General features: G+C 50.4%; 1 protein-coding gene across 1 annotated transcript; it reads left to right on the forward strand.

The window, feature by feature from the left end:
* Window positions 1–1,183: 1,183 nt before the first annotated feature.
* Window positions 1,184–15,464, forward strand: LOC137471962 (zinc finger protein 395-like). Its single transcript, XM_068186670.1, is given in 14 exon segments — window positions 1,184–1,675; window positions 2,680–2,783; window positions 7,534–7,586; window positions 7,588–7,736; window positions 8,049–8,088; window positions 8,090–8,116; window positions 8,194–8,294; window positions 8,769–8,827; window positions 9,182–9,378; window positions 9,380–9,433; window positions 11,768–11,860; window positions 15,168–15,268; window positions 15,352–15,445; window positions 15,447–15,464. Coding segments are annotated over 14 exon segments (1,551 nt in total). The 5' UTR covers window positions 1,184–1,214.
* The last annotated feature ends 8,785 nt before the right edge of the window (window positions 15,465–24,249 follow it).

Here is a 24,249-nt window from a genome sequence, read left to right on the forward strand (position 1 = left end):
CAATCTCCCAGTCCCAAAGGAATCAAATCTCCCAATCCCAAAGGAATTCAATCTCCCAATCCCAATCCCAAGGGAATCAAATCTCCCCCATCCCAAGGGAATTCAATTTCCCAGTTCCAATTCCAAGGGAATCAAATCCCCCACATTCCAATCCCAAAGGAATTCAATCTCCCAATTCTAATCCCAAGGGAATCGAATCCCCCACATTCCAATCTTGAGGGAATTCCATCTCCCAATCCCAAGGGAATCAAATCTCCCATTCCCAAAGGAATCAAATATTCCAATTCCAATCCCAAAGGAATTCAATCTCCCAATCCCAAGGGAATCAAATCTCCCAATCCCAAAGGAATTCCATCTCCCAATCCCAAGGGAATCAAATCTCCCAATCCCAAAGGAATTCCATCTCCCAATTCCAATCCTGAGGGAATTCAATCCCCCACATTCCAATCCCAAAGGAATAAAATTTCCCAATTCCCATCCCAAAGGAATCAGATCTCCCAATCTCAATCCCAAAGGAATCAAATATCCCATCCCAAGGGAATTCAATCTCCCAATTCCAATCCCAAAGGAATTAAAGGTCCCACATTTCGGTCCCAAAGGAATCAAACCCCACTCATTCCAGTCCTGAGGGAATCAAATTTCCCACATTTCAATCCCGAGGGAATTCAATCGCCCATTCCCAAAAGAATTCCATCTCCCCCATCCCAATCTGAGATTCTGGATCCTTGAGATCCATGGAAAATCCTCAATCCCGTTTTTTGGGAAGCCTCGATCCTTGTGCTGATTCCCCAGTCCCGATCCCGCTGTGGGGCCGGCGGGGACGGGATCCCGGGGGTGACAATTCCAGGGAGGGATTTTCCCGTGGCGGGGGGACTTTTCCATGAACAGGGCTGGAAAATTCCCCATCAGGAGGGAATTTGGGAATTTGGGATGGAGCAGGGGGGGTTGCACAGCTCCTTCCCCTTCCTGGAGTGTAGGATCCTTTTTCCATCCAGGTTTTAATCCTTTTATCCACGTGGAATCACTCTGGGAGTCCTGGGAACACCCAAATCCATGGGGGAAAAATCCATTCGGAATCCCGGGAAATCCCTGGATTTGGGATTGCTGGGGGTGGGGAGAGCAGATTTTTTGGGATGGGTTGGGTCAGGGTTAAAATTTCCGTAGGAATCTGAAATCCAAGGACAGCATCAACCTTCATCCCAAACGAGGATCCCATGGGATCAGCAGGTTCCAAAAAAATTCATGGATACACCCCAAAAATCTGGGAATGCGCTCTTCCCGTTGGGTCCCGGGGCTGGGAATTGCCGGGATTCCCGGGATTGTCCAGTCTGGGAATTGCCGAGGGTGGAAATTCCAACGCTCGGGAAATCCCTGGATTTGGGATTGCTGGGGTTGGGGAGAGCAGATTTTTTGGATCAACTTGGGAATGTGAAATCCAAGCCCTGCAGGACAGGATCATCCTTCATCCCAAAGGAGGATCCCGTGGGATCGGCGGGTCCCGGGTGACCCCAAAGCCGATCCCAAACCTTTTCCAGGTCCCCGTCACTTCCCTGGATGAGCAGATCCAAGGATTCCCGGCGTGCTGGAGGGCGCAGGACCCGCTCCAAGCCCCATCCCTGCCCACTTCCAGCATTCCCGAGAGATCCGTGTCCAGCAACATCGACGTTCCCAAAAGGTCGGTGCCTTTTCCCAGGATCCCAAATCCTGGGAAATCCCAGAGTTTCTCCACCTGGGATTGCCCAGTTTGGATCCCAAATCCTGGGATTCCCCAGTTTGGATCCAAATCCTGCGATTACCCAATTTAAATCCCCAGTCCTGGGATATCCCAGTTTGGATCCCAAATCCTTGGATTCCCCAATTTGGATCCCAAATCCTGGAATTCCCCAATTTACATCCCAAATCCTGGGATATCCCAGTTTGAATCCCAAATCCTGAGATATCCCAGAGTTTCTCCACCTGAGATTCCCCAGTTTGGATCCCACATCCTGGGATTCCCCCATTTGGATCCCAAATCCTGCAATTACCCAATTTAAATCCCAAATCCTGGGATATCCCAGTTTGGATCCAAATCCTGTGATTACCCAATTTAAATCCTAAATCCTGGGATTCCCTGGTTTGGATCCCAAATCCTGGGATTACCCAATTTAAATCCCAAATCCTGGGATATTCCAATATGGATCCCAAATCCTGGATTCCCCCATTTGGATCCCAAATCCTGTGATTACCCAATTTAAATCCCAAATCCTGGGATATCCCAGTTTGGATCCCAAATCCTGGGATTCCCCCATTTGGATCCCGAATCCTGGGATATCCCAGTTTGGATCCCAAATCCTGGGGTATCCCAGAGTTTTCTCCACCTGAGATTCCCCAATTTGGATCCCGAATCCTGGGGTATCCCAGAGTTTCTCCACCTGAGATTCCCTAATTTGGATCCCAAATCTGGAATTCCCCAACTTGAATCCCAAATCCTGGAGCACCTCATCATTCCAGGGACGGATCCTCCTCTTCCGGGGAATTACCCGTAGGGCGCTTCCATTTAGGATTAACGGCATTTTCCATTTCTTTTCCCATCCCCCTCCTTCCCAGTGCGGGGGAGGCCGGGTGGGGTTGGGGGGAATATCCGGGGTCTCAGAGGTCGCTCCCGGCGCGTTCCCGACGTTTTCCCGTCTCCCGGAGCAGGAGATCCGACGCGGCCGTGGAGATGGACGAGATGGTGGCGGCCATGGTGCTGACCAGCCTCTCCTGCAGCCCCGCCCTGCGGAGCCCCCCCTGCGGCCTCCCCCGTGAGTGCATCCCAAAAAAATCCCATGATCCGCCCCAGAAACCCGGGAAACGTGCCCTTCCCGTGGGATATCGGGGCCGGGAGGTGCTGGAGCAGCAGCGGGGTCGTGGAATCTGGGAATTGCTGAGGTGGGAAAACGCGTGTCCCCGAGTGGGACTCCCGCGGGGATTTGGAATTCCGCTGGAACGGGAAGAAATTGTTCCCAAAATCCCACCTGAACTTCCCTGGAGCAACTGGGGTGAAATCCCGATCCCACCTGTCAGGGAATTCCAGATCTGTGTCATTGTGTGGGACTCCAACGGGGATTTGGAATTCCGCTGGGAACGGGGAAGAAATTGTTCCCAAAATCCCACCTGAACTTCCCTGGAGCAACTGGGGTGAAATCCCGATCCCACCTGAAAGGGAGTTCCAGATCCCTGTCCCTCAAGAGCCACTTCCGCAGGGATTTGGAATTCCTCTGGAATGGGAATTCAAACCTCCCTGGGCAGCCCTTTCCAGGCAGGAATTGTTCCAAAAATCCAACCTGAAGTTCTCCTGGAACAATTGAGGCTGTTCCCTGGGAGAAATCCCAGTTCCTCCTATCAGGGAATTCCAGATCTGTGTCCCCAGGTGCCACTTCCACAGGGATTTGGAATTCCTCTGGGATTGGGGATTCCAAACTTCCCTGGACTTCCCTTTCCAGGCAGGAATTGTTCCCAAAATCCAACCTGAAAATCCCTGGAACAGTTTGGGAGAAATCCCAGTTTCCTCCCGTCAGGGAATTCCAGATCCGTGTCCCCAAGTGTCACTTGCACAGGGATTTGGAATTCTCTGGGACTGGGGATTCCAAACCTCCTGGAAAACCCTTTCCAGGCAGGAATTGTTCCCCAAATCCAACCTGAACTTCTCCTGGAAGAACTTGAGTCCCTTTCCTGGGAAAAATTCTAAAATTCCTTCTCTCAGCCAATTCCAGGTCCGTGTCCCCAAGTGTCACTTGCACAGGGATTTGGAATTCCTTTGGGAATGGGGAAGAAATTGTTCCCAAAATCCAACCTGAAACTCCCTGGAACAGTTGGGGAGAAATCCTGATCCCACCTGGCTGCTCCCTGATCCCAGGGAATTCCAGAGAGGAAAACTCCCCCTGGATCCTGGCAGAGCTCTGGGTGTCCCCTCGGTGCCACCCCCAGGGAGGGGACAATTCCCGGTCACGGCTTTTTTTGGGAGCTGCCTCATTCCCGAGGAGTCAGCGGCTCCCGGGATGGATAAAAATATCGGGATGGATAAAAATAACCCCGGGAGCCGTGGGAAACGCCCGGTGTCACCCGGGGGTGGCACGAAAGGGACAAACCCGGGGCTGGCTCCGGGGAGGAGTGGGATAAACAGGGAGAGGCAGCGGAGTTCGGGATAAAAGTTGGGATCGCTGCGGGAATTTCCCTGGATTAAACCCAAAATCCCAAGCGGAGTGGGGTTTCAGAGAAGGACGTTGTCCCCGAGGTGACAATGGCACCGTGTCCCCTCAGGGGTTCAGCTGTCCCCGAGGTGACAATGGCACCGTGTCCCCTCAGGGGTTCAGCTGTCCCCGAGGTGACAATGCACCGTGTCCCCTCAGGGGTTCAGCTGTCCCCGAGGTGACAATGGCACCGTGTCCCCTCATGGGTTCAGCTGTCCCCGAGGTGACAATGGCACCGTGTCCCCTCAGGGGTTCAGCTGTCCCCGAGGTGACAATGGCACCGTGTCCTCTCCAGGGTTCAGCTGTCCTCAAGGTGACAGTGGCACCGTGTCCTCTCCAGGGTTCAGTTGTCCCCGAGGTGACAATGGCACTGTGTCCCCTCTGGGGTTCAGCTGTCCTCGAGGTGACAATGGCACCGTGTCCTCTCAGGGGTTCAGCTGTCCTCGAGGTGACAATGGCACCGTGTCCTCTCCAGGGTTCAGCTGTCCCCAAGGTGACAATGGCACCGTGTCCCCTCCAGGGTTCAGCTGTCCCTGAGGTGACAATGGCACCGTGTCCCCTCTGGGGTTCAGCTGTCCCCGAGGTGACAATGGCACCGTGTCCCCTCAGGGGTTCAGTTGTCCCCGAGGTGACAATGGCACCGTGTCCCCCTCTGGGGTTCAGCTGTCCCCGAGGTGACAATGGCACCGTGTCCCCTCAGGGGTTCAGCTGTCCTCGAGGTGACAATGGCACCGTGTCCCCTCTGGGGTTCAGCTGTCCCCGAGGTGACAATGGCACCGTGTCCCCTCAGGGGTTCAGTTGTCCCCGAGGTGACAATGGCACCGTGTCCCCTCAGGGGTTCAGCTGTCCTCGAGGTGACAATGGCACCGTGTCCCCTCTGGGGTTCAGCTGTCCTCGAGGTGACAATGGCACTGTGTCCCCTCTGGGGTTCAGCTGTCCCCGAGGTGACAATGGCACCGTGTCCCCTCAGGGGTTCAGATGTCCCTGTGTCCCCAGGTGACAATGCCACCGTGTCTCCTCGGGGGTTTCAGATGTCCCTGTGTCCCCAAGGTGACCATGCCACTGTGTCTCCTCAGGGGTTCAGATGTCCCTGTGTCCCCATGTGACATGCACCGTGTCTCCTCGGGGGTTTCAGATGTCCCTGTGTCCCCAAGTGACAATGCCACCATGTCTCCTCGGGGGCTCAGATGTCCCTGTGTCCCCAGGTGACGATGCCACCGTGTCTCCTTGGGGGTTCAGATGTCCCTGTGTCCCCAAGGTGACTATGTCACCGTGTCTCCTCGGGGTTCAGATGTCCCTGTGTCCACAGTGACCAATGCCACTGTGTCTCCTCAGGGGCTCAGATGTCCCTGTGTCCCCATGTGACAATGCCACCGTGTCCTCCTCGGGGGTTCTGATGTCCCTGTGTCCCAAGTGACAATGCCACCAGGTCTCCTCGGGGGTTCAGATGTCCCTGTGTCCCCAAGTGACAATGGCACCGTGTCTCCTCGGGGGTTCTGAATGTCCCTGTGTCCCCAGGTGGCAATGCCACCGTGTCCCCATGGTGATTGTGGCGGTCCATGGTGGGGACGGTGGAGGACCGTGACCCTTCAGTCCGCGACTCGGCGCGGTGGCCGCTCTCCCCTCGGCGCGCCCTGGTCAAGCTCAGAGTTTGCCCTCGTGGCTGGCCCGAGGTGGCTCAGATCGTGGCCGTGCTGGGGACGCTGTTCAGCGGTGGAAGGGGACAAAGGTCCCCGTTCGGGGCGCCACTCGTTGCGGCCCACGGTGGGCGCCCGGCCGCAACCTTCCCCGAGAGCGTCCTGCGCCAGCGGGCAGGAGCCACGAGGGCACCGGCACGCACGCGCAGACAGACGGACACACACAGACAGATAAAAACACACAGACACAGACAGACAGACAGACATAGACGGGCACACAGACAGAGACGCACAGGCACGGACACACAGACACAGACACAGACAGACACGGACAGACAGACATAGACAGGACACTCAGACACGGACAGACACACGGACACGGACACTCAGGCACAGACAGACACACAGACACACAGACACAGACAGACACACACAGACAGACATAGATAGACCCACAGACACACAGACACACACGCATGGACGCACAGACACTCACACATGGATACACACACAGACACAGACTCGGATACACAGACACACACGGACACAGACACACAGACAGACACACGGATGGGCACACAGACACACAGATGGACACACAGACACACATGGATACTCACACGGACACAGACACGGATACACAGACACACGGATGGACACACAGACACACGGATGGACACACAGACACACAGATGGACACACAGACTCACATGGATACACACACAGGCATGGATACACAGATACACAGACACACACGGATACACAGACACACACAGACACACGGATGGACACACAGACACACATGGATACACACACGGACACAGACACGGATACACAGACACACACGGATACACACACAGACAGACACACGGATGGACCACAGACACACAGATGGACACACAGACACAGACAGGGATACACAGACACACACGGATACACACACAGACAGACACACGGATGGACACACAGACACACATGGATACACACAGATGGACACACAGACTCACATGGACGCACACACAGACACGGATACACGGATACACAGACACACACGGATATAACACACACACAGACACACACGGATGGACACACAGACACATATATGGACACACAGACACACAGATGGACACAGACAGACAGACAGGCACACAGACACAGACAGGCACACACACAGAAGACAGACAGGCACACACGACAGACAGACACACACGGACACAGACAGACACACACACACAGACACCAACAGACAGACAGACAGACACACACACGTGAACACCAACAGACAGACAGACAGACACACACACACATGGACACCGACAGACAGACAGGCACACAGACACGGACACAGACAGACAGACAGACACACACGTGGACACCGACAGACAGACAGACAGGCACACAGACACGGACACAGACAGACAGACAGACAGGCACACACAGAGCAGCGCGGCAGGGAAGGCATGGGAGGGTCCCGGCATGGAGTTCCAGTGAGGGGTTATTGGGGTGCAGTGGGGGTTTAGTGTCCCCTCAGGGGCTCAGCTGTCCCCGCGTCCCCTCGGTGACCGCGCCACCGCGTCCCCTCGGTGACGCCACCGCGTCCCCTCGGTGACAGCGCCACCGCGTCCCCTCGGTGACAGCGCCACCGCGTCCCCTCGGTGACAATGCCACCGCGTCCCCTCCGTCAGCCTCGCAGGCAGCCGGTGACCCCTGGAAGGACGGCGGGGACGTGTCGGACAGCCGGCAGCAGCACCACCAGCGGCCACTGGAGCAGCGCCGGCAGTGCCACCGCGTCCCCTCCCCACTGCCCCGGCGGCGCCACCGCGTCCCCTCCCCACTGCCCCGGCACTGCCACCGCGTCCCCTCCCCACAGCCCCGGCGGCGCCACCGCGTCCCCTCCCCACTGCCCCGCACTGCCGCCACGTCCCCTCCTCACCATGCTGGCACTGCCACCGCGTCCCCTCCTCACTTCCCTGGCACTGCCCCACCGCGTCCCCCTCCCCACTGCCCCGGCGGTGCCGCCGCGTCCCCTCCTCACCATGCTGGCAGTGCCGCCGCGTCCCCTCCTCACTGCCCCGGCACTGCCACCGCGTCCCCATCTCACTTCCCCGGCACTGCCACCGCGTCCCCTCCCCACCGCCGTGGCGGTGCCGCCGCGTCCCCTCCCCACCGCCGTGGCGGTGCCCGCCGCGTCCTCTCTGAGCGATGACGGCTTCGACACCGACCCCGAGCCCTCGGCAACCGGACGAGCCCGCGCCGCGCCGCAGGAAGGTGGGTGCCGATGTCCCGGGTGCCACCGGGAGGGGACGGTGCCACCGGCCGGGGGTGACGGCGCTGTTTGTCCCCAGAACTCGGCGAAGCTGATGTTCAAGTGCCTCTGGCCCGGCTGCGGCAAAGTCCTGCGCTCCGGCGTCGGCATCAAGCGCCACATCCGCACCCAGCACCTGGGGTAAGGCAGGGGGTCCGGAATTCCCAGAATTCCCGAAGTCCCCAATCCCAAAATCTGTGGGGATTTATCCCTCCGGAATTCCCAATTCCTGCAGGAAATCCCATCCCTTCCCAACCCTCAAATCCATGGGATTTATCCATCCAGAATTCCAATTCCTGCAGGAAATCCCATCCCTTCCAACCCTCAAATCCATGGGATTTATCCATCTGGAATTCCCGATTCCTGTGGAAATCCCATCCCTTCCCACACCCTCACATCCACGGGATTTATCCATCCAGAATTCCCGATTCCTGCAGGAAATCCATCCCTCCCAACCCTCACATCCACGGGATTTATCCATCTGGAATTCCCGATCCTGTGGGAAACCCCGTGGAAATGGGCTCTTCCACTTCACCGAAGCCACCGTTGTGTCCCCAACTTCTGGGACATTCCAGGAGTTCCCTTCAGCTTTTGGAAATTTGTGGCCTGGGGCAGTTCAGGTTCTGTTGAATCCATGGGATTCATCCCTCTGGAATTCCTGATTCCCGCGGGAAGTGGGCACTTCCATGTCACCGAAGCCATCGTCCTGTGTTGTCCCCGTGTCCCCATGCTGTTGTCACCCGTGTCCCCGTGTCCCCGTGCTGTTGTCACCCGTGTCCCCGTGTCCCTGTGCTGTTGTCACCCGTGTCCCCGGTCCCTGTGCTGTCACCCATGTCCCCATGCTGTTGTCACCCGTGTCCCCGTGTCCCTGTGCTGTTGTCACCCATGTCCCCATGCTGTTGTCACCCGTGTCCCCGTGCTGTTGTCACCCGTGTCCCCGTGTCCCTGTGCTGTTGTCACCCATGTCCCCATGCTGTTGTCACCCGTGTCCCCGTGCCGTTGTCACCCGTGTCCCTGTGTCCCGGCAGGGACGGCTCCCGAGCGCGAGGAGGATTTCTACTACACCGAGCTGCGGGTGCCCAAGGAGCCGGCCCCCGGAGCTGCCACCGGCCCGCTGTCCCCGCTGTCACTGCTGTCCCCGGTGCCACCGCTGTCCCCGGTGCCAGCGGGGCCATGTCCTGCTCTGCCCCCATCGTCATCCAGCCCAGCCCAGGCCAGCCTGGCCTGAGCCACTCGCCCCCGGCTCCTTCTGGCACATCCAGGCCGACCACGCCTACCAGGTGACAGCCCTGGGGGACACCGGGGGACATCCCTGGGGACAGAGCTGGGGACAGCATGGACATCCATGGGGACATCGGGGACATGGCTGGGGACATCCCTGGGGACACGGCTGGGGACATCCCTGGGGACAGCACAGGGGACATCCATGGGGACAGCGGGGACCATGGCTGGGGACATCCATGGGGACATGGCTGGGGACAGAGCTGGGGACAGCATGGACATCCATGGGGGACATCGGGGGACATGGCTGGGGACATCCATGGGGACACGGCTGGGGACATCCATGGGACACGGCTGGGGACATCCCTGGGGACAGCACAGGGACATCCATGGGGGACATCGGGGACATGGCTGGGGACATCCAATGGGGACACGGCTGGGGACATCCATGGGGACACGGCTGGGGACATCCCTGGGGACAGCACAGGGACATCCATGGGACATCGGGGACATGGCTGGGGACATCCATGGGGACACGGCTGGGGGATCTCCCTGGGGACAGCACAGGGACATCCATGGGGACAGTGGGGACATGGCTGGGGACAGAACTGGGGACATGGCTGGGGATAGAGCTGGGACATGGCTTGGGACATCCCTGGTGACAGTATGGGGACATGGGGACAGCGGGGACACGGCTGGTGACAGAGCTGGGGATAGAGCTGGGACGTGGCTGGAGACAGCACAGGGATATCGCTGGGGACATCTGGGGACATGGTGGGGACATCCATAGGGACAGTGTGGGGACATCCATGGGGACAGTGGGGACACATCTGGGGATAAGCTGGGGACAGAGCTGGACACAACCAGGGACATCCATGGGGACATCGGGGGGACATGGTGGAGACATCCCTGGGGGTAGAGCTGGGGACATCCATGGGACATCTGTGGGGGACATTCATGGGGACACGGCTGGGGACATCCATGGGGACATCAGGGGGACATGGTGGAGACATCCCTGGGGGTAGAGCTGGGGACATCCGTGGGGACATTCATGGGGACACGGCTGGGGACAATCCATGGGGACATCCCTGGGGGTAGAGCTGGGGACATCCGTGGGGACATCTGTGGGGACATCCGTGGGGACATTCATGGGGACACGGCTGGGGACATCCATGGGGACATGGCTGGGGACATCCTTGGGACAGCATGGGGACATTGTGAGGACATCCCTGGGACATGGCTGCAGACATCCATGGGGACATCCATGGGGACGTGGCTGGGGATAGGGATGGGAACATCCGTGGGGACACTGGGAACATTGTGGGGACACAGCTGAGGATAGAGCTGGGGACATCGGGGGGACATTCAATGGGGACACGGCTGGGGATAGAGCTGGGGACATCGGAGGGACATGGCTGAGGACATCCCTGGGGACAGCACGGGGACATCCGTGGGGACATGGCTGGGGACAGAGCTGGTGGCATCGCTGGGGATGTCCCTGGGGACATTCCAGGATTTGTATCCCTGTCCCATCTCCCTGTCCCCTGGCTCAGGGATTTGTGTCCCTGTCCCTAATTCAGGGATTTGTGTCCCAGTCCCCTGGTGTCCCTAACTCAGGGATTTCTGTCCTTGTCCCTGTCCCTAACTCAGGGATTTCTGTCCCCTGGTGTCCCCTGGCGTCCCCTGGCGTCCCCTGCTGGGTGTGGCTCCCAGCTTTGTCCCCACTGGAATGTGCCACGCCCACAGATCCCGCACAGGAGATTTAAAAACACGGAGCTGTGGCCCCGTTGTGGGCACCCCGTGTCCTTGTCCCCATGGGATGGCACCTCCCAGGGAATGTCACCTCCCAGGAAATGTCACCTCCCAGGGGGTGGCCGTGCCACCGGCAGGACACCTCCCAGAATGGGTGGAAAAGCAGAAATCCGGGGGGGATTTGGGGTTTAGGGTGCGGGAGTGGAGATGCGGCCGTGTCCCCACAGAGGTGACACCGGGGCCACCGCTCGTGTGACAGCAGGGAGGAGGGCACGGGGATCCCCAGGGAATGGGGGATTTTTAGGGAATGGGGGATTTTAGGGATTGGGGAATTTTTAGAGAATGGGGGATTCCCACAGGAATGGGGGATTCCCGTGGAATGGGGGATTTTTAGGGAATGGTAGATTTTTAGTGATTGGGGAATTTTTAGGGAATGGGAGATTCCCATGGGATGGGGGATTTTTATGGAGTGGGGGATTTTTATGGAGTGGGGGATTTTTAGGGAATGGGAGATTCCCATGGGATGGGGGATTCCCAGGGAATGGGGGATTTTTAGGGAATGGGGGATTCCCACAGGAATGGGACATTCCCATGGGGTGGGACATTCCCAGAGCTGACCCTGTCCCCGTTCCTGTCCCCAGGCTCTGCCCTCCATCCAAATCCCGGTGTCCCCCCACATCTTCACCAGCATCAGCTGGGCTGCTGCCACCTCCCCACTGCCGTCCCTGTCACCGGTGAGTGCCACCTCCCCCTGTTCGACTGCCACCTCCCCACTGCCGTCCCTGTCACCGGTGAGTGCCACCTCCCCCTGTTCGAGTGCCACCTCCCCCCAATGCCGTCCCTGTCACCGGTGAGTGCCACCTCCCCCTGTTCAAGTGCCACCTCCCCACTGCCGTCCCTGTCACCGGTGAGTGCCACCTCCCCTTGTTCGAGTGCCACCTCCCCCTGTTCGAGTGCCACCTCCCCCTGTTCGAGTGCCACCTCCCCCTGTTCGAGTGCCACCTCCCCCTGCCCTCCTTGTCACCGGTGAGTGCCACCTCCCCCTGTTCGAGTGCCACCTCCCCCTGTTCGAGTGCCACCTCCCCACTGCCGTCCCTGTCACCTGTCAGTGCCACCTGTGCCACCTGTGCCAGCTGTGCCCTGCATGAGCCAGAGCCTCCTTTCTCCTCTTTTTTCCTTTTTTTCCTCCTTTCTCCTCTTTTTTCCTCCTTTTTTCCTCCTTGCTCCTCTTTTTTCCTCCCTTTTTCCTCCTTTTCCCTCCTTTCCCCTCCTTTTCCCCTCTTTTTCCCTCAATTTCCCTCCTTTTCCCCTCTTTCTTCCCCATCTCTTTTCCTTCTTTTTCCCTCTCTTTTCCCATCCCTTTCTCCCATTTTCCTTGTTTTCTCTGTTCCCTTTCCCTCCTTTTCCCTCCTTTTCCCCTCCAGTCCCCTTCTTTTTCCTCCTTCTTTTCCCTTCTTTTTCTCCTCCTTTCCCCCTCCTTTGTCCCCTTTTTCCATCCCTTCCCTGCTTTATCCTTTTTTCTCAGTCCTTTTTCCATCCCTTTTTATTTCCTTGTCCCCTCCTTTTTCCCTCAAATTCCCTCCTTTTTCCCTTCTTTTCCCCTCCTTCTCCCTCCTTCTTTTCTGCCTTTTCCCATCCCTTCCCCCCTTTTTCCTTGTCTTCTCTTGTCCTTTTCCTTCTTTTTCCTTGTCCTTTTTTCCCCACCTTTTTTCTTTTTCCCTCCCTTTTCCCATCCCTTCCCCCATTTTCCCTTTTTTTCTCTCTCCTTTTTCCCTCCTTTTCCCCTTAATTTCCAAACTTTTCTCCTCCTTTTCTGCTCCTTTTCACTCCTTTTCCCATGCTGTTTTTCTGTCCTTTTTCCTCCATTTTTTCTTTTTCCTGCACTTTTTTCCTCCCTTTTTCCTCCTTTCTTCCTCTTTTCCCCCTCTTTTCCTGCCCTTTTTTCCGCCTTTTTCCCCCCTTCCCCACTCCCCCCCTTTCCAGCCAAGCGCACTTTTTTTGCACAGACCCCACAAAACCCCTCACCCTGACCTTTTCTCCCCATTTTCCCCTTTTTTCCCCATTTTCCCCCTTTTTTCCCATTTTCCCGTGCCGTGCCCCCCTCAGGCGCGGAGCCGCTCCCTCAGCCTCGGTGACCCTCAGACCATCCCTTTTCCCATCCCTTTTCCCATCCCTTTTCCCATCTCATCCCCCCTTTTTTCCTTGTTTTCTTTTGTCTTTTTCCTTCTTTTCCTCGTCCTTTTTCGCTCCTTTTTTTCCTTTTTCCTCCTTTTTTTCCTCCCTTTTTCCTCCTTTCTTCCTCTTTCCCCCCTCTTTTTCCCGCCCTTTTTTCCCGCCCTTTTCCCCCCCCTTCCCCACTCCCCCCATTTCCAGCCAAGCACCACTTTTTTTGCCCAGACCCCCCAAAACCCCTCACCCTGACCTTTTCTCCCTCCCCCATTTCCCCCTTTTTTCCCATTTTTCCCCCCATTTCTCCCATTCCCGTGCGTGCCCCCCTCAGGCGCGGAGCCGCTCCCTCAGCCTCGGTGACCCTCAGACCATCCCTTTTCCCCTCCCTTTTCCCATCCCTATTCCCATCCCCCGTTTTTTCCTTGTTTTCTCTTGTCCTTTTCCTTCTTTTTCCTCATCCTTTTTCACTCCTTTTTTCCTCCCTTTTTCCTCCTTTCTTCCTCTTTCCCCCCTTCTTTTTCCCGCCCTTTTTTCCCGCCCTTTTTCCCCCCTTCCCCACTCCCCCTTTCCAGCCAAGCACACTTTTTTTGCCCAGACCCCCCAAAACCCCTCACCCTGACCTTTCTCCCCCCATTTTCCCCCTTTTTTCCCATTTTCCCCCCATTTCTCCCCGTTCCGTGCCGTGCCCCCCTCAGGCGCGGAGCCGCTCCCTCAGCCTTGGTGACCCTCAGACCATCCCTTTTCCCATCCCTTTTCCCATCTTCCCATCCCCTTCCCCACTTTTTTCCTTGTTTTCTCTTGTCCTTTTCCTTCTTTTTCCTATTCTCTTTTTCCTCCTTTTTTCCTCCTTTTTTCCTCCTTTTTTCCTCCTTTCTTCCTCTTTCCCCCCCTCTTTTTCCCGCCCTTTTTCCCCCCTTCCCCACTCCCCCCCTTTCCAGCCAAGCACACTTTTTTTGCACAGACCCCCAAAACCCCTCACCCTGACCTTTTTCTCCCCATTTCCCCCCCTTTTTCCCATTTTCCCCCATTTCTCCCCGTTCCCGTGCCGTGCCCCCCTCAGGCGCGGAGCCGCTCCCTCAGCCTCGGTGACCCTCAGACCATCCCTTTTCCCATCCCTTTTCCCATCCCTATTCCCATCCCTATTCCCATCCCATCCCCCCTTTTTTTCCTTGTTTTCTCTTGTCCTTTCCTTCTTTTTCCTCATCCTTTTTTCCTCCTTTTTTCCTCCTTTTTTTCCTCCTTTTTTCCTCCTTTTTTCTCCTTTTTTTCCTCTTTTCCCCCCTCTTTTTCCCGCCCTTTTTTCCCGCCCTTTTTTCCCACTCCCCCCCTTTCCAGCCAAGCACACTTTTTTTGCACAGACCCCCCAAAACCCCTCACCCTGACCTTTTTCTCCCCATTTTCCCCTTTTTTCCCCTTTTCCCCCTTTTTTCCATTTTCCCGTGCCGTGCCCCCCTCAGGCGCGGAGCCGCTCCCTCAGCCTCGGTGACCCTCAGACCATCCCTTTTCCCATCCCTTTTCCCATCCCTTTTCCCATCCCTTTTCCCATCCCTTTTCCCATCTCATCCCCCCTTTTTTCCTTGTTTCTTTTGTCTTTTTCCTTCTTTTTCCTCGTCCTTTTTCGCTCCTTTTTTCCTTTTTTCCTCCTTTTTTCCTCCTTTTTCCTCCTTTCTTCCTCTTTCCCCCCCTCTTTTTCCCGCCCTTTTTCCCGCCCTTTTCCCCCCCTTCCCCCCTTCCCCCCTTTCCAGCCAAGCACACTTTTTTTGCACAGACCCCCCAAAACCCCTCACCCTGACCTTTTTCTCCCCATTTCCCCCCTTTTTTCCCCATTTTTCCCCCTTTTTCCCCATTTTCCCCGTGCCGTGCCCCCCTCAGGCGCGGAGCCGCTCCCTCAGCCTCGGTGACCCTCGGCCGCCGCCATCGCTGCAGCCCCAGCTCCTCGTGGCCTCCCCGCCCCGCGCCGCCCTCGCCACCAGGTGAGATCCCGGAAAACCCCGAATTCCCCCCGGAAACCCCTCACCCGGCCGCGCGAAATCCCGAATCCTTTCCCTTCCCCCAGGAAAATCCGCGGCGAAGCCAAGAAATGCCGCAAGGTTTACGGCATCGAGCACCGGGAGCAGTGGTGCACGGCGTGCCGCTGGAAGAAGGCCTGGCCAGCGCTTCCTGGACTGAGTTCCGGCCCCATCCTCCCCTTTTCCCGCCTGGAATTCCCTCAGGAATCCGGGGATTCCCTCAGGAACCTGGGAATTCCCTCAGAAATCCGGGAATTTCCTCAGAAATCCGGGAATTCCCTCAGGAATCCGGGAATTCCCACATTGCTGCAAGCAGGGACTGGATTCCACCACCATATTTCCCTTTTCCCACCCAGAATTCCCTCAGAAATCGGGAATTCCCTCAGAAATTTGGGAATTTCCTCAGAAATCCGGGAGTTCCCTCAGGAACCTGGGAATTCCCTCAGAAATATGGGAATTTCCTCAGAAATCCGGGAATTCCCTCAGGAATCCAGGAATTCCCTCATTGCTGCAAGCAGGGACTGGATTCCACCGCCATATTTCCCTTTTCCCACCCAGAATTCCCTCAGAAATCTGGGAATTCCCTCAGAAATTTGGGAATTCCCTCAGGAATCCGGGAATTCCCTCAGAAATCTGGGAAATTCCCTCAGTAATCTGGGAATTCCCTCAGGAATCCGGGAATTCCCTCAGGAATCCGGGAATTCCCTCATTGCTGCAAGCAGGGACTGGATTCCACCGCCATATTTCCCTTTTCCCGCCCAGAATTCCCTCAGAAATCCGGGAATTCCCTCAGAAATTTGGGAATTTCCTCAGAAATCCGGGAGTTCCCTCAGGAACCTGGGAATTCCCTCAGAAATATGGGAATTTCCTCAGAAATCCGGGAATTCCCTCAGGAATCCGCGAATTCCCACATTGCTGCAAGCAGGGACTGGATTCCACCGCCATATTTCCCTTTCCCTGCCCAGAATTCCCTCAGAAATGCGGGAATTCCCTCAGGAATCTGGGAATTTCCTCAGAAATCCGGGAGTTCTCTCAGAAATCTGGGAAATTCCCTCAGAAATCCGGGAATTTCCTCAGAAATCCGGGAATTCCCTCAGGAATCCAGGAATTCCCTCATTGCTGCAAGCAGGGGCTGGATTCCACTGCCATATGTCCCTTTTCCCGCCCAGAATTCCCTCAGAAATCTGGGAATTCCCCCAGAAATTTGGTAATTTCCTCAGAAATCCAGGAGTTCTCTCAGAAATCTGGGAAATTCCTCAGTAATCTGGGAATTTCCTGGGAAATCTGGGAATTTCCTCAGGAATCCAGGAATTCCCTCATTGCTGCAAGCAGGGACTGGATTCCACCGCCATATTTCCCTTTCCCCACCCAGAATTCCGTCAGAAATCAGGGAATTCCCTCAGGAATCTGGGAATTTCCTCAGAAATCCGGGAATTCTCTCAGAAATCCGGGAGTTCTCTCAGAAATCTGGGAATTCCCTCAGAAATCTGGGAATTTCCTCAGAAATCCGGGAATTTTCTCATTGCTGCAAGCAGGGACTGAATTCCACCGCCATATTTCCCTTTCCCTGCCCAGAATTCCCTCAGAAATCCGGGAATTCCCTCAGAAATCCGGGAATTCCCTCAGGAATCTGGGAATTCCCTCAGAAATCTGGGAAATTCCTCAGAAAATTTGGGAATTCCCTCAGAAATTCTGGCATTCCCTCAGAAATTTGGGAATCCTTCATTGCTGCAAGCAGGGACTGAATTCCGACCCCATCCTCCCCCTTTCCACCTGGAATTTCCTGGGAAATTTGGGAATTTCCTCAGAAATCCGTGAATTCCCTCAGAAATTTGGGATTTCCCCCTCAGAATTCCGGGAATTCCCTCAGGAATTTGGGAATTCCCTCAGAAATCCAGGGATTCACTCAAAAATCTGGGAATTCTCTCAGAAATCTTGGAATTCCCTCAGAAATTTTGGGATGCCCTCAGAAATTTGGGATTTCCTCCTCAGAAATTTGGGAATTCCCTCAGAAATTTGGGAATTCCCTCAGAAATTTGGGATTTCCCCCCTCAGAACTCTAGGATTTCCCTCAGGAATTTGGGATTTCCCACAGAAATCTGCGAATTCTCTCAGAAATTTGGGAATTCCCACAGAAATTTGGGAATTCCCTCAGAAATTTTGGGATTCCCTCAGAAATTTGGGACTCCCCCCCCTCAGAAATCTGGGAATTCCTTCAGAAATTTGGGATTTCCCCCTCAGAATTCTAGGATTTCCCTCAGGAATTTGGGATTTCCCACAGAAATCTGGGAATTCTCTCAGAAATTTGGGAATTCCCACAGAAATTTGGGAATTCCCTCAGAAATTTTGGGATTCCCTCAGAAATTTGGGACTCCCCCCCCTCAGAAATCTGGGAATTCCTTCAGAAATTTGGGATTTCCCCCTCGGAATTCTGGGATTTCACTCAGAAATCCGGGAATTTCCACAGAAATCCAGGAATTCCCTCAGAAATTTGGGATTTCCCCCTCGGAATTCTGGGAATTCCCTCAGGAATTTGGGAATTTGAATTTGAAAAAATCCCATTTTTCCCCAGTTTTCCTCCCCTTGGGAAAAGTGGAAATTTTCTCCTCGGCTTCCGCCGCCGCTCTGGGACCAAAGATTTTCCCGATTTTCCCAGATTTGCTGGAAAATCCCCCAAAAATGGGGCTGGGCTGAACTTTGGGGCCGTTTTGCCACAAAATAATAATAATAAAAAACCCCAAAAATGCAAATTCCTCGTGTTCTTTAAGGAGAGAGTGGGAAAATCCCCAAAAATTTGGGTTTGGAAAACCACGAGGGTTTTTAGAGACAATTTTGGGGACAAAAATTGGAATTTTGAAAGCCAAGAGAGGTTTTAGGGCTGATTTTGGGGACAAAAATCCCCAAAAATGGGAATTTTGAAAGCCAGAAGAGGTTTTAGGGTCGATTTTGGGGACAAAAATTTGAATTTTGAAAACCAAGAGAGATTTTAGGGACAATTTTGGGGAGGAAAATTCCCAAAAATTTGAATTTTGAAAACCATGAGAGATTTTAGGGTCCATTTTGGGGACAAAAATTTGAATTTTGAAAACCAAGAGAGATTTTAGGGCCGATTTTGGGGACAAAAATTCCCAAAATTTTGAATTCTGAAAACCATGAGAGGTTTTAGGGTCGATTTTGGGGACAAAAATTAGAATTTGAAAACCAAGAGAGATATTAGGGCTGTTTTTGGAAGGAAAATTCCCAAAAATCTGAATATTTAAAACCACGAGAGGATTTAGGTCCATTTTGGGGACAAAAATCCCCAAAAATGGGAATTTGAAAGCCAAGAGAGGTTTTAGGGCCAATTTTGGGGACAAAAATTCCCAAAATTTTGAATTTTGAAAACCATGAGAGATTTTAGGGCCAATTTTGGGGACAAAAATTCCCAAAATTTTGAATTTTGAAAACCATGAGAGATTTTAGGGACGATTTTAGGGACAAAAATTTGAATTTTGAAAACCATGAGATGATTTAGGGCCGTTTTTGGAAGGAAAATTCCCAAAATTTTGAATATTTAAAACCACGGGAGTTTTTAGGTGCATTTTGGGGACAAAAATTTGAATATCTAAAACCAAGAGAGATTTTAGGGACGATTTTGGGGACAAAAATTCCCAAAATTTTGAATTTTGAAAACCATGAGAGATTTTAGGGTCAATTTTGAGATGAAAATTCCCCAAGAACTTTGAATTAGGGAAACCAAGAGAGATTTTAGGACCGTTTTGGGGAAAAAAATTCCAAAAAAATTGAATTTTGAAAACCAAGAGAGCTTTTAGGGTCGATTTTGGGGACAAAAATCCCCAAAAAATTGAATTTTGAAAACCATGAGAGATTTTAGGGACGATTTTGGGGACAAAAATTTGAATTTTGAAAACCATGAGAGATATTAGGGCTGTTTTTGGAAGGAAAATTCCCAAAAATCTGAATATTTAAAACCACGAGAGGATTTAGGTCCTTTTTGGGGACAAAAATTTGAATATCTAAAAACAAAAGAGATTTTAGGGCCAATTTTGGGGACAAAAATTCCCAAAAATTTGAATTTTGAAAACCATGAGAGTGTTTAGGGATGATTTTGGGGACAAAAATTTGAATTTTGAAAACCATGAGAGTGTTTAAGGACGATTTTGGGGACAAAAATTTGAATTTTGAAAACCGTGAGAGCTTTTAGGGGCAATTTTGGGGACAAAAATCCCCAAAAATTTGAATTTGAAAACCAAGAGAAATTTTAGGGATGATTTTGGGGACAAAAATTTGAATTTTGAAAACCAAGAGAGATTTTAGGGCCAAATTTGTGGACAAAAATTCCCAAAATTTTGAATTTTGAAAACCAAGAGAGCTTTTAGGGACGATTTTGGGGACAAAAATCCCCAAAAAATTGAATTTTGAAAACCAAGAGAGATTTTAGGGTCGATTTTGAGATGAAAATTCCCCAAGAACTTTGAATTAGGGAAACCAAGAGAGATTTTAGGACCGTTTTGGGGGAAAAAAATTTTAAAAAAATTGAATTTTGAAAACCAAGAGAGTGTTTAGGTTCGATTTTGGGGACAAAAATCCCCAAAAATTGGAATTTTGAAAACCATGAGAGATTTTAGGGACGATTTTGGGGACAAAAATTTGAATTTTGAAAACCATGAGATGATTTAGGGCCGTTTTTGGAAGGAAAATTCCCAAAATTTTGAATATTTAAAACCACGGGAGTTTTTAGGTGCATTTTGGGGGCAAAAATTTGAATATCTAAAACCAAGAGAGATTTTAGGGACGATTTTGGGGACAAAAATTCCCAAAAATTTGAATTTTGAAAACCATGAGAGATTTTAGGGTCGATTTTGGGATGAAAATTCCCCAAAAACTTTGAATTAGGGAAACCAAGAGAGATTTTAGGACCATTTTGGGGAAAAAAATTCCAAAAAAATTGAATTTTGAAAACCGTGAGAGTGTTTAGGGACGATTTTGGGGACAAAAATTTGAATTTTGAAAACCGTGAGAGTGTTTAAGGACGATTTTGGGGACAAAAATTTGAATTTTGAAAACCGTGAGAGGATTTAGGGTCGATTTTGGGGACAAAAATTCTCAAAAATTTGAATTTGAAAACCAAGAGAAATTTTAGGGATGATTTTGGGGACAAAAATTTGAATTTTGAAAACCATGAGAGGATTTAGGGCCAAATTTGGTGACAAAAATTCCCAAAATTTTGAATTTTGAAAACCAAGAGAGCTTTTAGGGACGATTTTGGGGAGGAAAATTCCCAAAAATTTGAATTTTGAAAACCGTGAGAGATTTTAGGGACGATTTTGGGGACAAAAATTTGAATTTTGAAAACCAAGAGAGATTTTAGGGTCATTTTTGGGGACAAAAATTTGAATATCTAAAACCAAGAGAGATTTTAGGGTCAATTTTGGGGACAAAAATTCCCAAAAATTTGAATTTTGAAAACCAAGAGAGCTTTTAGGGACGATTTTGGGGACAAAAATTCCCAAAATTTTGAATTTTGAAAACCAAGAGAGATTTTAGGGACGATTTTGAGATGAAAATTCCCCAAAAACTTTGAATTAGGGAAACCAAGAGAGATTTTAGGACCGTTTGGGGGACAAAAATTTTAAAAAAATTGAATTTTGAAAACCAAGAGAGGTTTTAGGGTCGATTTTGGGGACAAAAATCCCCAAAAATGGGAATTTTGAAAGCCAGAAGAGGTTTTAGGGTCGATTTTGGGGACAAAAATTTGAATTTTGAAAACCAAGAGAGATTTTAGGGACAATTTTGGGGAGGAAAATTCCCAAAAATTTGAATTTTGAAAACCATGAGAGATTTTAGGGTCCATTTTGGGGACAAAAATTTGAATTTTGAAAACCAAGAGAGATTTTAGGGCCAATTTTGGGGACAAAAATTCCCAAAATTTTGAATTTTGAAAACCAAGAGAGCTTTTAGGGACGATTTTGGGGACAAAAATCCCCAAAAAATTGAATTTTGAAAACCATGAGAGATTTTAGGGTCGATTTTGGGATGAAAATTCCCCAAGAACTTTGGATTAGGGAAACCAAGAGAGATTTTAGGACCGTTTTGGGGAAAAAAATTCCAAAAAATTTGAATTTTGAAAACCATGAGAGGTTTTAGGGTCGATTTTGGTGACAAAAATTCCCAAAAATTTGAATTTTGAAAACCAAGAGGAATTTTAGGGACAATTTTGGGGACAAAAATTTGAATTTTGAAAACCAAGAGAGGTTTTAGGGCCAAATTTGGGGACAAAAATTCCCAAAATTTTGAATTTTGAAAACCATGAGAGATTTTAGGGACGATTTTGGGGACAAAAATTTGAATTTTGAAAACCATGAGATGATTTAGGGCCGTTTTTGGAAGGAAAATTCCCAAAATTTTGAATATTTAAAACCACGGGAGTTTTTAGGTGCATTTTGGGGGCAAAAATTTGAATATCTAAAACCAAGAGAGATTTTAGGGACGATTTTGGGGACAAAAATTCCAAAAATTTGAATTTTGAAAACCATGAGAGATTTTAGGGTCGATTTTGGGATGAAAATTCCCCAAAAACTTTGAATTAGGGAAACCAAGAGAGATTTTAGGACCATTTTGGGGAAAAAAATTCCAAAAAAATTGAATTTTGAAAACCGTGAGAGTGTTTAGGGACGATTTTGGGGACAAAAATTTGAATTTTGAAACCGTGAGAGTGTTTAAGGACGATTTTGGGGACAAAAATTTGAATTTTGAAAACCGTGAGAGGATTTAGGGTCGATTTTGGGGACAAAAATTCTCAAAAATTTGAATTTGAAAACCAAGAGAAATTTTAGGGATGATTTTGGGGACAAAAATTTGAATTTTGAAAACCATGAGAGGATTTAGGGCCAAATTTGGTGACAAAAATTCCCAAAATTTTGAATTTTGAAAACCAAGAGAGCTTTTAGGGACGATTTTGGGGAGGAAAATTCCCAAAAATTTGAATTTTGAAAACCGTGAGAGATTTTAGGGACGATTTTGGGGACAAAAATTTGAATTTTGAAAACCAAGAGAGATTTTAGGGTCATTTTTGGGGACAAAAATTTGAATATCTAAAACCAAGAGAGATTTTAGGGTCAATTTTGGGGACAAAAATTCCCAAAAATTTGAATTTTGAAAACCAAGAGAGCTTTTAGGGACGATTTTGGGGACAAAAATTCCCAAAATTTTGAATTTTGAAAACCAAGAGAGATTTTAGGGACGATTTTGAGATGAAAATTCCCCAAAAACTTTGAATTAGGGAAACCAAGAGAGATTTTAGGACCGTTTGGGGGACAAAAATTTAAAAAAATTGAATTTTGAAAACCAAGAGAGGTTTTAGGGTCGATTTTGGGGACAAAAATCCCCAAAAAATGGAATTTTGAAAGCCAGAAGAGGTTTTAGGGTCGATTTTGGGGACAAAAATTTGAATTTTGAAAACCAAGAGAGATTTTAGGGACAATTTTGGGGAGGAAAATTCCCAAAAATTTGAATTTTGAAAACCATGAGAGATTTTAGGGTCCATTTTGGGGACAAAAATTTGAATTTTGAAAACCAAGAGAGATTTTACGGGCCAATTTTGGGGACAAAAATTCCCAAAATTTTGAATTTTGAAAACCAAGAGAGCTTTTAGGGACGATTTTGGGGACAAAAATCCCCAAAAAATTGAATTTTGAAAACCATGAGAGATTTTAGGGTCGATTTTGGGATGAAAATTCCCCAAGAACTTTGGATTAGGGAAACCAAGAGAGATTTTAGGACCGTTTTGGGGAAAAAAATTCCAAAAAATTTGAATTTTGAAAACCATGAGAGGATTTAGGGACATCTTGGGAGATCTTGGGAAATGGTTTTCATGGAATTTTTTTGTGGAATATTTTGAAAACCAGGGATCAAAGCAGAGCACAGAAGAATGGGGGAAAAGGTGAATTTTTGTTTTTCTCTGATTTTTGGGTTTATTCCTGTGCTCTGGAGATTTTAATCCAAATTTTTTATTGATCCGGCCACGCCTCAGCTCTGGCTCCCTTTTCCCTCCTTTTTTCCCCCTCCTTTTTCCCTCCTTTTCCCTCTTTTTTTCCTCTTTTTTTCTTCTTCTTTTCCCTCCTTTTTTCCTCCTTTTCCCTCCTTTTTTCCCTCCTTTTCCCCCCCTCATTTTTCCCCTCTTTTCCCCTCCTTTTGTCCTCTTTTTTTTCCTTTTTTCTTCCGCTTTTCCCCTCCTTTTCCCTCCTTTTTTCTTTCTTTTTCCTCCTCTTTTCCTCTTTTTTCTTCCTCGTTTTCCCCTCCTTTTTCCTCCATTTTCCCCCTCCTTTTTTCTTCTTTTCCCCTCCTTTTCCCCTCCTTTTTCTTTCTTTTTCCTCCTTTTTTCTTCTTTTTTCCTCCTTTTTTCCTCTTTTTACTTCCTTTTTCCCTCCTTTTTTCCCACTTTTAAAATTTTTTTCATCTTTTCCCCTCCCTTTTTCCTCTTTCTTTCCTTTTTCCTTCTTTTTTTTCTTCTATTTTTCCTCTTCCCCCCCCCTTTTTTCCTTCTTTCTTTCTCCTCCTTTTCCCTCTTCCTTTTCTCCTCTTTTTTCATCCCCTTTCCCCCTTTTTCTCTCCCTTTTTTTCTCTCTTTTTTCCTCCTTTTCTCCCTTTCTCTCCCCTTTTTTCCCCTTCCAGCATCCCAGAGCCCTTCCCTGCCTGCCAGGGATTCCCTCAAATCCCAAACTTTGACCCCAAACATTGACCCCAAACTTTGATCCCCTTTTTTTCCCAATCTCTGATCCCAAACTTTGCTCCCAAACTTCGACCCCAAACTTAGATCCCAAAATTTAATCCTAAATTTTAATCCTAAACTTTGATCCCAAACTTTGCTCCCCTTTTTTTCCCAAACTTTGATCCCCAGCTTCGACCCCAAACTTCGACCTCAAACTTTAATCCCAAACTTGCAC

The sequence above is a fragment of the Anomalospiza imberbis genome, chromosome 3 (assembly GCF_031753505.1).
Source record: "Anomalospiza imberbis isolate Cuckoo-Finch-1a 21T00152 chromosome 3, ASM3175350v1, whole genome shotgun sequence".
Lineage (NCBI taxonomy): Eukaryota > Metazoa > Chordata > Aves > Passeriformes > Viduidae > Anomalospiza > Anomalospiza imberbis.